Consider the following 17,658-nt stretch of genomic DNA (forward strand, 5'->3'; position numbering starts at 1 on the left):
GTTGTGCTACTCTTTTCATCTCAAATTAGCAGAATTCAGATATTTCTGTGAAGACTGAAACTAATACTATGGCCGTACTTCACTTCCCTTCTTTTTTTACATAACAGAAGTGTGCAATATTTCCATTTAAGCAATAAACTGCAAAATGACGAACACTTTCAATGCCAGCATTCAGTACCTTAACAATGACCTGTGCTACAGACAAGTGATTTGATTTGAAACCTCATCATAACCATACATTGAGTCATTGTTTCTTCAGTTCAGAATTCAAGCAGTTCAAAGACTTCTTCTACATCTGCTTTCTCAAAGCTTGACTCCAACAACTAATTACTAACTGCTTTAACAATTGTAAGATGGTGAAAATGTTTTAGTTTATACAAAGCCGGTGCTAACGCCATTGTTACTTTGTGAAATAATCTTTAAATTCTTTGAAAAACATTTTGTAAAAAGAAAACGTTGCCAAACAAAGACCATGCCTGTGAGTCAGATGGTGCCTGGTGTGAGGTGACGGACATAAAGGCATGGAACCACCAACCTAAACCCAGCTGGTGTAGTTACAGCCTCTGACCTGTGGGGGGCGCTGTGAGGCAGCAGCTCTGCACTCACAGCAGCTGAGGTTCAAAAAATGTCACACAAGTGTATATATAATATATATATATATAAGCTTAGTTGAAAGCAATAATATTTAAGTTGAAACCTTTTTTTATTTAAACTTAATATTATTCCTTTCAACTAACCTAATGGAGTTATGTGTCATTTGCTGACATAAGAAATGTAATTAGAGTCAACGCTTCAGTTGTTTCAGTCTGTGTACAGTCTACTTGGCTTGGGAACTGAAGCGTCGCCATTTCAAGTCGTGATCGCACGATGTGGACTGGTATCTGGAGAGGTGTCCTTGAGCAAGGCACCGAACCCCCAACTGCTCCCTGGCAGCCTGTTTGCTCTGGGACCTCTCCATAATAAATGGATGTGTGTTTGTGCATATGTGTTTTCAGACTTGTTGTGTACAAGTCCCCTGCATATGTGTATTTGTACTGTGTGCATGAACGGAGCAAGAAACTGAATTTCCTCATGAGGATTTAAAAAAACAAAAGGGTCTTCCGTCTTCTTTTCCGTATTGTTGATGGCTTCTTTACCCTATCAATACCCAGGGAACGTCCAGAGGCTGGGGGCACATTCCTCTGTGAGCACATTGTTTACGTTGATGCTGTCATCCACTCGTCTGACCACACAAGCCTTCTGCTATGAAGAGCTTTCCCAAGCGTCAATCATCATCTTCACTTTTGACATTTCTAACCCTTTTTGATGGGTCTACTCTAAATGACGCACCCTCACAGGGAATACATACACACATCTTGGCTAGGCCCTGTAACAGACACTTTAACATGACATCAAGAATTAACAGGTCCATTCAAGAAATTCATAAATGATAATTGGACTTAATAGAAAAACCAAACACATCTGTATCTTGGGGGGTGCAGTCATTTGACAGGATGTGTCCATGTGTGAAATGGATGTAATCATGGTGTGACATTGGTGTCAAATAGGTCCAATAACAGTGTAACATTGATGAAATGGGGTGTATTATAATATAGGTGAAATAACAGTGATATATGAAAGAAATGTAGAAAATAGCAATTGATTATTTCCCAAAATACTTTATGACTACGGATTTAAGTGTTAAAAAGCTAAAGTGATCCATAAACTATAAAGTAAAACTAACATATATTCATTTACTTCTAAATGTCAAAGGGAGAGGGAACTCTGGGAAATGGACTTACATTGGGAGTCAGCGGGGCCCAAGCTGGGCAGGGGCACCGCGTGCTGGGTGCCGGACCCCTGGTGGGGGCCACAGTGGCATGTGGTGGAATGGTCAGAGAAAAGCAACAGACATAAAGATGCGAAGAAGAGGAGCAGGTAGGCCGTCCACAGAGCCAACAGGAAGTACTGAGAGCACTCCTCAGCAGGGGGCCAAACGCTGGGAGAGTACCAGCAGGAGGAAGAGGAAGAGGAGGAAGGGGAAGGGGAGGGGGAGGGGGAAGGGGAGAAGGAGGGGAAGGGAGGCATGTGAAAGGTGGGCTGCTCTACATCCTTAAGGAGATAGATCTGAGGGCCGGGCGAGGCACTTTTTACTGAGATGAAACGGGGTAAGAGGAAGAGGAGGACGAAGCAGGAAAGACAGACATGAAATGGAGAAAAGGAAAAACATGAGATGGAGAATGAATGAAAGGCATGCAGGAAATGACAATTTTTGAAAGCCCTAGAATTCTTAAGATGGTGGTAACCAAAGTGAGAGTTGGACTTATATTCAACAGCTGGACTCAAATCCTCTTCTGTGGAAATCATTTGCCCCCAACCACCCCCTTTCCACAAAGCCACCAAACCAACATAGTTTCCACTTTACTAAAACCCTTTAGTGCAGAGAAAACAACAGGAAGCCATTAACCATCCATCCTCTCAATGGTGCAAATGAGTCATATCAAAGACATTACAATTCCTGCACTTTTATCTTCCCACTTCCTGCCCCAGACAAGACCATTAACAAAGGACAAACGATGTCAAGATCAAAATCATCCTCAATTCAGAATCCTTCCAAGCCTCTGTGTCGGCTCGGATTCATTCATTCAAGAAAGAGAAGTATCTGTATTAAAGTATGATATGAAAGATAATATCAGAAAAATCCTGACGAGGTAAAAATGGGACAATTACTTATTGTAGTGTTCAATAGCATGTCCTATTTGTTTTCAAAGCAGTGTATAAGCTTCGCTGAATACGGCTCCAATCAGCCATACATAACAATGGAGGCCATAATGAAGAGCGGCCGTGTCCCTGTGGTGTACTGCATGGAGGCATACATACATGCTTATCCACAAAGGATGAACACACTTACACAATGTAAACAATTTGGAGACTTGAATCTCATTTGAAAGACTTTCTGTTCTATCAAAGGTCACTTCAGTTTGAACAGTTACAAAAACACAAAGACACACCATCCATCCATCCATCCATCCATCTTCTCCCGCTTATCCGTGGTCGGGTCGCGGGGGTAGCAGTTCCAGCAGAGAGCCCCAAACTTTCTTTTCCCTGGCGACATCAACCAGCTCTGACTGGGGGATCCCAAGGCGCTCCCAGGCCAGCGAAGAGATATAATCCCTCCACCTGGTCCTAGGTCTACCCCTTGGTCTCTTCCCAGCTGGACGTGCCTGGAACACCTCCCTAGGGAGGCGCCCAGGTGGCATCCTAACTAGGTGCCCGAACCACCTCAACTGGCTCCTTTCAACGCGAAGGAGGAGCGGCTCAACTCCGAGTCCCTCCCGGATGACCGAACTTCTCACCTTATCCCTAAGGGAGACACCAGCCACCCTGCGGAGAAAACCCATCTCGGCCGCTTGTATCCGCGATCTCGTTCTTTCGGTCATGACAAAGACACACAATAATGAATAATATCCCCCTGTTGGACAACTCGGAGACAAACATCACATCCACTTGGCTGAAGTCCAGCAAAAATGACCTCTCTTTTGTTTCGCCTCACTTTGTCATGCAGAGTATCAGATGTTGGTCTGGGGATATCACAGTTAACAAGAGCAGCCTTAACTCTTCCTCAGATCTGTGTAGTCCAGGTTTTTCTGTATTGCCATCAAAATGTGACTTAGATAGATAGATATTTTATTGATCCCAATTTGGGAAATTATTTTGTTACAGAAGCAGTGACTTGACTGAAATGGTTACATTTGGAGTGTTCATTTTTAGGAACTCACCGATTACTTGCTTGATATCTTTGTTGCTCATAATATTTCCTTTACATAGACTTTCACTTCCTGTAAATATAAGTTGTCCAAGTGTCCACCGACTTCTAGAACTTTGGTATTGGATTTATTTTGAAAAATGAGTTTGAGAGGAGGCTAAATCACCAAAGTGGGCAAAGGCTAAGGCTGTGGATATTTCAAAACCTTTTTGAGAAGCATTCATAACAGGTGCACCACTTCCTGAGTGGAGAGGTCAGAGCGTTACACCTGATGTTAATGTTGTTCATACTGTGGATTCTCAATAGGTACAACACCAGGAGTCACTGTTTGGTGTGAGTAAAGAACAGTTCAAAAAGACAGCTGGGACTCATTTCACCCACCAGCAACTTTACCATTAACTATTTTCATTACGAGAATAAGGACAATTAAAAAATAAAAATATTACACATTACAAACACTAAATATAAAATAAAATAAATAACACCTCTTAGCCCTACAATGGTGTCTTGTGTAAAACTCTTTCTATTGCATAATTATATGAAACATATGAATAAAAAAAAGTAACAATAAACAATGTTCCTATAGGCTTACGGTGTGCAATGTATGTTACGGCTGTCAAAATCTATTCAATAAATGAACATCAAGTTCCCAAAGGTTTTATTTGTGCTCGTCATATAGACTTTCACACAAATCCGGTGGTTTTGCTAAACTCATTTTGATGACGCCATATTGAAATAAACCTCTGAGCTTTGGTGACACATCTGGCAGTATCATACCATGTTTACAGTGTGGGGCTGTGTGCAGATCGGACCTCCTACTGTGACGCTTCCACACAAACAATTACCATTACAGACCTAATTCCCATCCATGTTACACTAAATGAGCACAAACAGGGGGGTGAATATGGGCCCGCAGGTACATCAATCCTGCCATGATACAGATCCAGATAACATGCGACACATTCATGCAAAAGCCTCTGGTGGAAACCATGTCTAAACATAATAATAATGCTAGTTCTCCCAAAGAGGTGACGTTAAACCTGTTAACAGAGGAGTTATATTTGTTAGAGTAAAGCTCCTACCTCTCACATCCTCGTCCTCGATGGTGGTGTTGGTGCTCTCACTGGACTCCTGAGGAACCACAGAGAGACACATGAGTATGACCAGCTGACAGTAGATGCACAAATAAGCTGAAGACAGACATTGAGTTGAACTGATGCTCTTTGTTGGTTCACAACAGGTCATTTTTTTTATCCTAAATTGGGTTGGACCTTTAATAAAATGTAACTTTACCAGAAAGATGGTGAGAGGAAACATGAAGAAACCATGCTGTGATAAAAGGGGAACTTCCTTTGGTTTGGTTTGGAGAGCACCTTACAGTATGTATCTGGTAACACAGTGGTGGCTGACATGAAGTCTAACTGGGTTAGAAACATCGTTGTAAAGAAGCCACCAGTTTATTCAGTGTATCTAAACTTCTGTTTGCAAACTTTTGGCTACACTTCTTTGACATTTGACACATACAGTACTAAGAGACACATTTTACAAATGGTGACACTGTTTCTAACTTAATGCAAACACACATTGCCATATGTGCAAAGATATGTCAACATATCTACAAAAGCACCATGGGAACAAAACTAAACACAATGTAGTGTATTAACTGTTTATTAGCTTGACTTCTTGTTCTTGATTCTGGACCTGTTTGACATGTTCCCAGATCTCAGGTATAACTTTCAGTAGACACAACATCATGTAATGTATCCTTTGAATTTAAACTACATCCATAAAACATCTACAATGTGAAATGGCACATCACTTTCTCAATGATCCTTCTGCTTGAGAATATGAAATAAGCTGCACACTCTTCATGTACTGTATAAAGCTATACAACACTTACCATGCCAAGGAACACACACTGTATGCTACACTATGGGCTACAACACCACCATGTCACTGCACAAAGCATGCACATGCTCCTACATTGTTATCTCATGGTCTATCCCTGACAGTAGAGATCCATGAATGATAATGTAGATTCATGGACCGCACAGACGTGGCAGATGGGATTCTGTAAAGCGTTGGTGTCCATGGTATTGCATGGTCATCATTCTGTTCAGCATGCATAATCCCTTTGTCAGTCAAGTATAAAACACTATCATTTTACAATGATAGTACGTGTTTTTTTTAGTAGGTTGAAACATTTGCTACAGATATTACATGATAGATCAACATTGAGCGTAGTAAGTTAATCACACATGTGTAAGCATAATGTTGAGTCTCAGTATAACATGCAACAGTAGATACAACATTTCACAGCAGTAGCATTGACCCGCATTCAGTCACATGATGACATGTCCATCACCAAAAGCACAAACACAACCCCAGCAGGAGCATGGAGGCTCTACCCTAAAAAGGCGCACACTCAGCAGCAGCCTCAGAGCAGCTCAGCTGATACCTTGTTTCCATCAGCCGGGTTGTGGATAACAGTAGTTTGAGGCTCCTGATTTAGAAGGACCAATAGTAGGAAGAAAGGTTGGTGCAGAACAAAGTGAGTTAGGAAAAGCTTGTGACAGAAGAGCATTTTGAAAGAAAGAAAAAACAAGGACAAAGGGAAAACCGACATCTTGAGAGGAAAGGAAGTCGGGTCTAAAACAGAATCACTACAGAATACTGAGCCACCACTACAGACACACGAGTTGTTAAGAAAATAGCAATATTGACGATTCCATGTCAAGTCAATTATATCAAGTATTTCACCACAAATGATCACGTTTTACCAAACACTGACGACAACATGAACACCATGGAAATAATCTGTAAACAAATGTATGTTTCTTAAAACAGCGGTAGAACAAAATCACATTGTTCTACAGCTAAAACATTCAGAAAACATTCTTCTAAAAAACTAATTTCTCATTAAATTAAATGGCCTTCTCAATTCAATTCAAAACCTTTATTTATCCAGGTAAAATCCCATTGAGATCAATGATCTCTTTTTCAAGGGAGACCTGCAGCAGTAGGTTCCACAAGAAGACATAAACAACAGAACAACAAAAGGACATCATACAGCAAAATGTACAGGGATTACAATTTACATATTTAACCACAAGTACAGGTACCAACAGCATCTGATTGTGTAGCATCCAACCGAGCTTTAAAAACATGTAGTGGTACTAGCTTGGTAATTTTCCATTCTTTTTGCAGACTGTTCCATGTTAGTGGAGCTGCACATCTAAAAGCTTTCTTCCCTAAGACAGTCCTAGCACTTGGCACATTTAATAAAACCACAGCATGCGATCTCAGGCAATAAGTACTTTCAATTCGCAGAGAGATCAGGGAGCAGATATAAGATGGTAGTTTATCCAACATGGCTTTGTAAATGAAAAAGTACCAGTGACTGAGCCTCCGTACAGTAAGTGATGGCATAACCGCCTTGGTATACAGGGTACAGTGATGCGTAAGTGCTTTACAATTTGTCACAAATCTCAGTGCACTGTGATACGCAGCATCTAACTTGCTCAGGTAATTGGCAGGTGCATTCATATATAACAAATCACCATAGTCCAGCACAGGTCAAAAGGTCACAGAGCCTTTTCCTGGCCTCAAGAGAGAAACAGGACTTATTTCTGTAGAAGAAACCTAGCCTAACCCTCAGCTTTTTAAGCAGGTTATTGACATGAAGTTTAAAAGTGAGACAATCATCAAGCCAGATACCAAGGTATTTGTAACAGGTAACCACTTCAAGTTTTATTCCTTGCGTAGTTACAATATCCAAAGCAGTCTCCGGTGTATTTTTAGCTTTAGCTTTAGAAAAGAGCATTACCTTGGTTTTATCCACATTTAAAAGAAGCTTTAGTTCAGAGAGCTGAGCCTGAATAATGTTAAAAACAGCCTGTAATTTAACAACAGCCTCGTTAATCGAGGGACCTGCACAGTACATAACGGTATCATCCGCATAAAAATGTAAGGTTGCTCCTTCGACATTTTCACCTAAACTATTAATATAGATAGAGAATAATAGCAGACCTAAAACTGAACCTTGTGGAACACCATTAGTGATGTTTAAATCACTCAGAAGACAGCCCATCAAAGTGAACACATTGGGATCTTTCAGAGAGGTAGTTTACAAACCACCCACTGCATGGCTGGACATGCCTATACTTACCAGCCTCTGCTTCAAAATGCAATGATCAACGGTATCAAAAGCTTTGATAGACACAAATAGAGCTGCACAACTCTACTTATTATCTAAAATACTCATATCATTCACCACTTTCATTGTGGCAGTGGTGGTGCTGTGTTGCTTTCTGAAGCCTGACTGATGTTTAGACAGGATGTCATTTTTACATAAAAACACCTTTACCTGTTCACTCACGAGGCGTTCAAGAACCTTGGCCAGAACTGACAACTTAGAGATAGGTCTATAATTGTTTAATAAGGTGGCCTCCCCTCCTTTTAGTAGTGGCAGGACATACGCTGACTTCCATACTTTTGGGATTTTGTTCGTGCTGAGAGAGAGGTTAAAAAGAGTAGTAAGAGGTGGAGCAATAAAATCTGCAGCTATCTTTAAAAAGAAAGGTTCTACGTTGTCCGGACCAGCCGGCTTTTTAGGATCTAGCTTGGTTAAGACTTCACGAACAACATCAACAGTAAAAGGAGTAAACTGAAAGGGTTTTCCAGACCACATTGTTCTGAGTCACCGACTGTGGTGTTCACAGAAGCAGAATTAGAAACAGAATGAAACAGAGAGCCACAGGACACAAAATGCTCATTAAAACAATTTAACATGGTAGCCCTGTCCGATATAGTGCCAGATACTGTGGTAAGACACGGAGGTAGCTCATTACGGATATCACCGGTGGATATCGATTTTATGGCTTTCCAGAATTTTCTAGGGTTGTTCAGGTTCTTTGTGGTTACTGACAGATAATACTTAGATTTAGTACTTTTGACATGTGAAGTGAAGCTATTTCTTAGCTGCCTAAAACGCAGCCATTCTACATCTGAGCCTGAATTCCTAGCCTTTGCCCAGGCCTTGTTTCTCTCATGAAGGAGACTGGACAGATTAGCAGAAAACCAAGGATGTCTCGTCCCTTAACTCTAAATGTACGCAGGGGTGCATGTCTATCAATGATCTCCATAAAACCAAGATAAAAATAAGACCATGCGGTTTCTACATCAGCACACAGATCGATTTTACCCCAATCAAACCCAAACAGATCATGAACAAAACCCTGCTCCACAAAATGTTTTTTGTCTCTCTTGATGATAATGCGAGGTTTAACCTTTTGGACCTTAGTGTCCCTAATTGTGGCTACAACACAATGGTCACTCAGATCATTCGCAAATACTCCCACAGATAAGTATTTATAGGGAACATTAGTTCAAATGAGATCAATTAGGGAGGATTTATTAGGGGACTTAATATTAGGGCTAGTAGGACTGTCAACAATCTGAGTAACATTCAAAGAGATACAAAGGTATTTAAAATCCTCTGACACTGCAGTTAACCAGTCCCAGTTAAAATCTCCAAGTAGCACTATTTCCTTGTAGTCTAGTTGCGATAAAAGATTTTCTAGTGAAGACAAGGAGTCTTTGACAGCTGAGGGGGGTCTGTAACAGCCCACCACCATGACATGTTGCCCCTTTGCCACTTCTATATTTAAGGCTAAAAATTCAAATTGCTTACTGATAGATTTGGAAACTAATGTGGTTACACTGAACTTATTCTTAACATAAATAGCAACGCCACCACCTTTATTAGGCCGGTCGGAACGATACACATTAAAACCATTTAAGGCAATGTCAGAGGCCAAAATAGATTTGTTTAGCCATGTTTCTGATAAGACAATGACGTCATCGTCAGTCGAGCTCACCCAGATGCGGACAAAATCTAGTTTACCTAACAGACTGCGCACATTCAAGTGGATGAAACCCAACCCAGACCTAGCTTTAAAATCAGCAGGAGTAGCGATCTGACTACTACTACTGGGCGGACCAGGGTTAGGTTGTACATTTCCTGACAGTAATAACAACAACAAATACAGGCATCTTTTCCTCTTAAACGACACACATACATTCTCATCTACTTTAGAAACACCGGAAAAGTCTGCGAGAGTGTGATTTGAGCTTAAGAAGCAGTCCTGAAGAACCATCATCGCATCATTACGCTTCGAAGGAAACTATTTTCCTTTTCCAATTCGGATGCATTTTTATACAGATTTACAGTAGGCAGAACGTCTACTCGGTTAGGTTAAAAAAGATCATGGCTTGGGTTACCAAAATGAATTTGTGTACGATTTGAAAAAATAGGTCAATCCTGGCTTTTGGTTCCACACAGGACACAGCAGGTGAGGGTCCGGTGTTGGTTTGATGCATTCATTGACTTCATCCTCCTTACTTTGCTCCCCAAACTATGATTAGTAACGTACGTGTGAACGTCCGAAACAAACGTAATCAGGGAGAACAAACATTGCTGTAGAACACTAAAGGAGAATGCATTTTTTCTAGTAATGTCTTTTTTAAGGTTGGACAGGCAGGCGTTTGACCATTTCCACACAACTCAACATCAAACAACCTGTGTTACTCTGAAGAGAATAACCACCATCAGATGGAAGAGAAGCAACACACCGTCAGGATGGATTTCTCACACATACTGTACATGCTTTTGCACTACAGGTTTTCCTGTCAATGGTGCTATACAGTATAACTGTGTCCCAGCTGACAGGCTTTACTTTGACTAGAATCCCTACAGAGCGAGTCTCTCTGCAGGTGAGCGCTCCGTCACTCTGATGATCACTCTGATGATGTGTGACGTATAATAATGTATCTATGCCACAATTTTAAATGCGGATTTTGTTAAACTAATATGTTTGCGCTGTGGACCAACACTATACATTGATGGGGAAGGGGGTAGCAATAAAGATAACACCATTAAACAGTTACACAACATAACATAAATAATATCGATAGCAGCGTCCCTAGCAACCACCTTGGTAACAATGAAAACGTTATGGACGCAATTTCCTGAAGTAATCTTCGTAATAACTAGTAAAATAAAGATCATGTACATCCACTGCACACATAATCTGAAATAACAACTCATATTTCTCGCATCAAATGACATCAAAACGTATTTTAATGGCCAAACTAACTTTAAAATAGGCATTTTCCACCGAGAATAAAACGAAGTTCGGCCATGTTTTTTTTTTCTGCAGGGAGAAATTTGGAGATCACGTGACAAACGCCAGCCATTGGAATGAATGGAATTGCAGTTGGAGGTCAACCGATTGGTTGACCTCCAACTGAGCTTGAGAACTAATCACGGGGCTTGTCAAACAGAGCACATGGGTTGCGGTCGGATAGTTTAAAAACCAGCTCCTAAATTCTAACCCTATCTCCTATTCCTTGACCTCTGAGTGAAAGGTCACGGGGTTAAGGGATAGTGGATAGGAGAATTCAAAAGGATTTAGGAGAAGAGACTGCGGTACTGTAGAGAATCCGACTACACTTTCACTATCCGACGTGTTTATGATGCGCCAGCGGACGTCATGAATGTGCGTCTGCTGCTGTGGGGAAACTATGGAAACTACAGTTCTCTATACAGCGGACTACAACATGGATGTTTAATAAGAACGAGGGACTACTGTAAACTCATCTAGAGACTCTGCACCGTGCTCTGATGCTGTTGCTTTATGCTTTATGAACGTGGACAACAGAGAAACATATTCTTCATGACCAAAGTTGGAATTGAAATAAAAAAGGAAAGTGAAACTTCTGCTCGTCACCCTCTCCCTCCGGTCCACATTAATACAAATGATCCCAATACGTATGATTGTATGAAAAGATCTTAAAATCAATACAAATGTATTTATTATAAACGTTAGTCCTTAACATCTATCACTGTTTATATCACCATTCAAACATCTTTTAAAAGTTGAACAAACTCCACACAGCTCAGTAAAGACTGTGAGATGTTGACTTTATTTGATCATTTCAGTAAAAACTAACGTTCATATTTCTCTTTTTGATTATAATACTGATGAACGTTCAAAACAAAGCACTTTGGCAACTTACCACATACGTTTTAAAATGCTTAATAAGCACCGTAACTTTCATGATATAATTTCTCCGTCATAATCGTTTGTTTCCGTGAACGGCCGACTTTTGTGTGACGGCAAATGCTGCGGCTGCAAGGCATTGTGGGGCAGCACTTTCTCCTCTCCTTTCGGTTAGGGAGGTCCAGTGGTTCCTAAGCTAAAGGAGGTTATAAAGGAAGTTTGAAACCTCCTTTCCTTTCATTTGGAGAATTGGAACGGCACTTATCATGGCTGCCACTGAGGGACTTCCGGGTCATTTCACTCCGTTAGGAAGGTTCCTAAGCTAAATGGACTATTCGACTTCAGCCATGGTGTAGTCCTAAACGATAGCTGGGGATTCTGGGTAGTGTAGTATCTTCTGCCATCCTTTACTCCGAAAAAATATTTGTTTCTCCGAATCGAAGGTGAAAAATACAAAAGCATTGCACACAATTTAAACCAATCAATGTTGTGTAATTAACAAGGATAATCTGGTGTTTTTTAGTCGATGAGTAGTGCAGATATCACTGTAAAATCAATCGACAGTAAGGGGAATACTTACTTCCGGGTGTACAATTCTCCGTTATCCAATGAGAATGGACGCTCACATTGCCTTTAAGGGCAGCCGACACAAACGAATGCCGTGCTTCCATGAGCATCAAATCCCGCCGCAGATGGGAATACATTGAAATCAGTTGAAAGCTATTTGCGTCCGTTTATGAAGCTGAAGGAGCCTAGGAGCGTCACAACTGGACGCCACGGACACTGACCAAACGTCGCTCCTGGACGATTATGGAGTGAGTGTGTTGTTCTATCATGGGAACCCAGAGGGTAGGAGCTGGAATTCTGGGTGGAGAATGTGGGGAAGGTCAGACACGATGTTGTGTGCCTGTCTAATAATGGACTGCTCATATATGTTTTGGAGAGATGGATGTTTTTAACCCCCATCTGTAGCAGGGGAGCGATCCGTTACTTCAACTGCACTGTCAAGTTACCATCCCAGGCAGTGATTCCATATCTGATGGTGCTCTCCAACACTGCATGGTAAAACAATAACATGAACTTCTGCTCGACTCCGTAAGCCCTGCGACTACGCAAAAATACAACAGCAGTTGAAGTCTAAAGCACAGACCTTCAACATAGACCGTGCTAGCCATTCCAAAGAGCATCTCCATTCTTCTGAAATTCACTAGTCCAACATGAATTCAGTTTGCCTAATCTGGACACAAACTGTACAGATTAAACAAAGCAAGACACGTCACTAGCATAATTGAAATTAATCCACCAACAAATGATCATATTAAGGAGTCAACTACAACTCTGTTGGTGCATTTCAAAAACCTTTACATTACACTCTTAAAAAACTCTTTGAACAATTCACTTCCTGGTTCTGGGTCTTAAAAGAAACATAAATGTGGTGTGTTTTTTGTTCCCATTAGCAACAACGCTCTGTTTTAAGTCTTGCCTGGCTCATGGGTAGTGTATTTTGTGGATCTATTTGGGATACCACAAAAACAAAATAATGTTTAGTGGTTTCAAAATCGTTCTAACAGCAAACCAGAGTTGTTCCCAGTTTGGTTGACAACAACGGATTGAAGCCTGTTGGCCACAGTTTGACGTTTAATGGCACAAGGGTTGCCATTATCGCTATAATCAACAAAGGGAAATGTAGCCCATGTACAGCAATATGGCAATGCACTAAGCAACTGAGAGGTGACGAGGACTAAATACATTTGTGGTTTTTAAACTTTATGGAAAAACAATCAACATCAAGTGAAAACGAAGTGTGTGCCACAGAGCAGTATAATCCGACAGATGCCACTGACAGTGTGGACAGATACAGTCAGACAGACATGCACACATGCAGCGAGGCAGGAGACAGTGTACCAGAGAAGGAGTGGGGGCGGGCTCTTTGGGGCTGGTTACCACATTGGTCTTGTTGTTGATCTGAGTGACAGAGTGACAGACAGGTAGACAGACGGACAAGACTTAGTGTTTAAACAGTCAAGCAGCTGCTGTGGAGGGAAAAGGGAAACGTTGTTCAAGAGAAAGGCCAGTGGTCTGTGGTCCATCTAACATGGAACACTTTGAGTCTGAACATGGTCATACATCCCTGACAGTACAGAAAAACATCACCAACTTTTACAAAGGAAAGAGTTAATAACCAGCACTTTCTTTCAGAGGCTCTTCCACTTATAGAGCTGGAGGAAGAGACAAATGACCTAATTACTCTGCAGAAGAATGATATATTAGGTACAAGTCAGAAATGACTTTTTTTTTTAATTGGATTTACCACAATTGAATCACATTATGCCCTCTCTTTTCTGGTTGCAATATATCTTTTACCCTTGAAAAGCTGTTATAGTGTCTGAGACTGATATGAGACAGCTGACACCAGATAGCATTCTTCAATATATTGATGCTCATAATTTTACTCCAAAAATCAAATCAAATTTCTTATTTGAAGAATGGGTTTTCAATTAATAGCTCAAATAATCTTGATAGAAATTGGGGATATATTGTATTACCTTATCATGTTAGCCAGACATAAAGCTGCTAGGGTATTAGCACGGTGGGGATTCAAGCTAACTGATTATGTCAGGTATGTACCTTTAATTAACTTTGGCTAACTATCCGTTTACATATCTGTAGTGATTTTATTGATTGGGTAGAAACAGTATATGGTAGAATATTCCTACAAGGCCTTCACAGCGGTGTGAGCTAGTATCTACAGCATACAGTAACCACCATCGTAACAGAAACCTGGAAAATGCTAACTGTGTATTTTCACAGGAAGTCGGGTTACTCTTTGTGGTATGAAAACATCACATCCTGAGCACAACCAGCATCATGGAAAAAGACTGAAAATATGTGAGCATGTAAACAGATTTCCAGAAACAGACTCAACAAAGCAGGAACAGGATATGAATCAGTGTCTTAAAAAGAACATGTTGGACTGTTGCCAATCACATATGAAAAGATCTGATTCTGAGTCTGATCATATAGCTTTAGTACTATATACCTGTATAAAAAAGATGACATCTACAGCTTTTTACTTTAACATTTAACTCACAAGTAATAGGGTAACATTTGGATCTCATCCATGTGATACTATGAGGAAAGCTACCTGGAAACCTAGCAGTAAATACAACTATCGACCACATGTTCAGGATTTATTCTTGTGCTGGGTAGACATAACATGACTGTTAACTATAGACAACATTTTTAACAACAGATTTAACACAGTTTTTCTGCTTTTTACAGACTTTAAAATGTGACTTGTGGGCGTAATCTGTTTAAATACATTTAGTCTGTACCTAATAATACAAGGTAAAAGCAGTGCCCTTAGTTTGTCTAATGATGCAGGGCCTCAGCCATGTTTTTAAAAATATACTGATCCTGAGTCCAAAACCACCATCTGGACCTGACACTACAGACAAGGTTTTGCATTAAGTGGATTTATTCAGTAACTTTGTTGGGTCCAAAAATGATCCGATTTAAAAATAGAAGTAAAACTCTTTAAAATCAGTCAATATAAATCTATATACAGTGTGAACAGATTATCCCAGTATCCCAGCAGCATAAAGGAAGTGGAGCCACACTTCCTGTATGTTGTCTGTAAGTCATGCAGTGTCTTGCCAGCCTGAAGCTGCTGTGTTGGGATTCAAACACAATATTTCTACTGCTGACCAACTACCACTGCAGGAGTCAGCTGCTAACAGGCAGCAGCAGCATACCCTGAAATACTCCACACCGTCCGTCCTCCTTTTCTGCGGTGAGCAGCCACAACACAGCAGGGGAGAGGAAGTTATCCTGACTGTGAAACACCACCTCACACCCCCATGTGCTCTAGCTTTTACAATCTTAAGGCTTGTTTGCAATAAGAACACACAGGTAACAGATCAGCCCTTAATAATGACATTAAACAGAGGTTGAGTAAGTATGCAGATCCTTTACTTATGTAAATGACTACTAGTACTCAAATGTAAAAATACTCCATTACAAGTAAAAGTATTGCATTGACAATGGTACTTAAGTACAATTATTTAAGCATGATCAGGAAAATGTACTTTAAATATTAGGAGTACAAGTACTCATTACAGGAAAAAAACAATAAATATTTAAATGAAAGAAGAAATTATTCACCTTTGAAAAAACTCGAACTGTGAAATATATTTACACAAAAAATTACTTAAACAATTACTATAATTGCTGCCGGATTATTGTTTAGTCAACCCACTGCTAGTTTGTGTAAATATAGTTTTGAATAGTTTAATCTACATCAAAACACCTTATTTGAAAAATTCTTTATAAGTTGTGTGTAAAAAATCTACATTTATTTATTATTATATATATTAACTCAGTAAAAAGTACAATTGCTTTGAATTGTATTAGACTCTAGTATAAGTATAAAGTACCTCAAAAGGACTTGAGTAAATGTACTTGGATACTTCCCACCTCTGGTCATCAACCATTCAACGCAGTGTCTTTAGCACTGGTTGAAACCATTCAAAGAACATGAACTCATTGGGTGTGATGGGAAACTTCTACTCCGTTTGGAATAAAGAGTGATGTAGAGAGTTAAAGTGAAGTCATTCAAGTAATTAAGAAGACAAACAGGGGACAACAGGAAGAAAAGCACATGAATCATTCAGGCAGCTCCATTGGTACCTCTTTAACATGGGCACTGCAAAGGAAAGGACCTGAAGATGATGCAGTGGGATTCAGACTTTTCAGATCAAATTACTTTTAATCCCCATAAAACTTTGCAGCTCCAGTATTTTTTAGGTTGTTTCACTTATTTACACAACAAATTGCAGCAGCATAGAACGCAACAGGCAGATGTTCTGATAAACTAATGGGAGAGGGGTCTGCCTGCAGACCTCCACTCTCAGGACACCTCCACTGTCAGTACAGGAAGTGACGATTCAGGATTCACGATTAGTGACGAACACGTTATTTTGCATTTCCTGTTTCGGAACTGTTACTGTGATATTAACTACAATACAAGGTGTCCCTATATATATATATATATCTAGCGGTAGAAACCGGGTGAAATAGCCACACAAAAAACCCCGGGGAAAATAGGGGAGAAAGTGAAAAAAAGTGTCCGAAAATAGGCACTCGTGAGGCGGGCAGAGTCCCCTGTTAACTCCCGTTACATTCCTCCATGGTGTCATTTGAGCGAAAAACTTTTACGAGAACCAGGCTGGGGGGGTCAAAAGGGCTTGACCAAGGCCGACCCAAAGTGCACGGTGGGCGGACTCATCACCTCCGTGATGAGTCTCCATTGTGATGTGAAAAATCCCATCAAACGAGTCCTTTCGGTGGGCGGGAAAGAAAATGTGTGCGTCAGAATCATCACTTCCTGTACTGACAGTGGAGATGTCCTGAGAGTGCAGCCTGCACTGGAACTGTCCTGAGAGTGGAGGTCTGCAGGCAGGCTCCCATGACTAATGGCGCATTTCCACTACAGCGCGGTGCGCGGTTTAAGCGTGGCGTGCCCGTTTTTGGTTGCGTTTCGACTAGGCGTAGTACCGACTAGCGGGTACTATTTCACAGTTTTTCTGGCCCCATAAAATCGAGGTTCTTAGCGGGCTAACAACCAGGCTGAACTAGTATGCTAAACTAGAGAGAGAGAATCGCTGGCAAGTACAACTACAACTACAACAAAATGACCATATTTGACCGTGATTTAATTGTAATACACATTTCAAAATGATGCCGAAGTAATAACATACTGATACCGGTTAGTAAAAACTAGGGATGGGAATTTGAAAGCAAATGTATATTCGAATATTCCACCCCCCAAAAAACGGTTAACCGGTTAAC

The 17,658-nt window shown here is 40.6% G+C and overlaps 1 protein-coding gene across 13 annotated transcripts in view; it reads right to left on the bottom strand.

Annotated features, from left to right (window-relative positions):
* Positions 1-17,658, bottom strand: part of LOC117547272 (calcium/calmodulin-dependent protein kinase type II delta chain) — a 115,318-nt gene that overhangs the window by 8,163 nt on the left and 89,497 nt on the right. For 5 of the 13 annotated variants that reach the window (XM_034217870.1, XM_034217873.1, XM_034217871.1 and 2 more), the window contains exon 14: positions 4,828-4,876. In XM_034217870.1, coding sequence (XP_034073761.1) covers positions 4,828-4,876 — 49 coding nt within the window. Of the gene's footprint in view, positions 1-4,827; positions 4,877-6,203; positions 6,249-13,713; positions 13,774-17,658 lie in introns of all 13 variants that reach the window. The other 8 variants (XM_034217865.1, XM_034217864.1, XM_034217866.1 and 5 more) reach the window with 3 other exon arrangements.

The sequence above is a fragment of the Gymnodraco acuticeps genome, unplaced genomic scaffold, assembly GCF_902827175.1.
Source record: "Gymnodraco acuticeps unplaced genomic scaffold, fGymAcu1.1, whole genome shotgun sequence".
NCBI lineage: Eukaryota > Metazoa > Chordata > Actinopteri > Perciformes > Bathydraconidae > Gymnodraco > Gymnodraco acuticeps.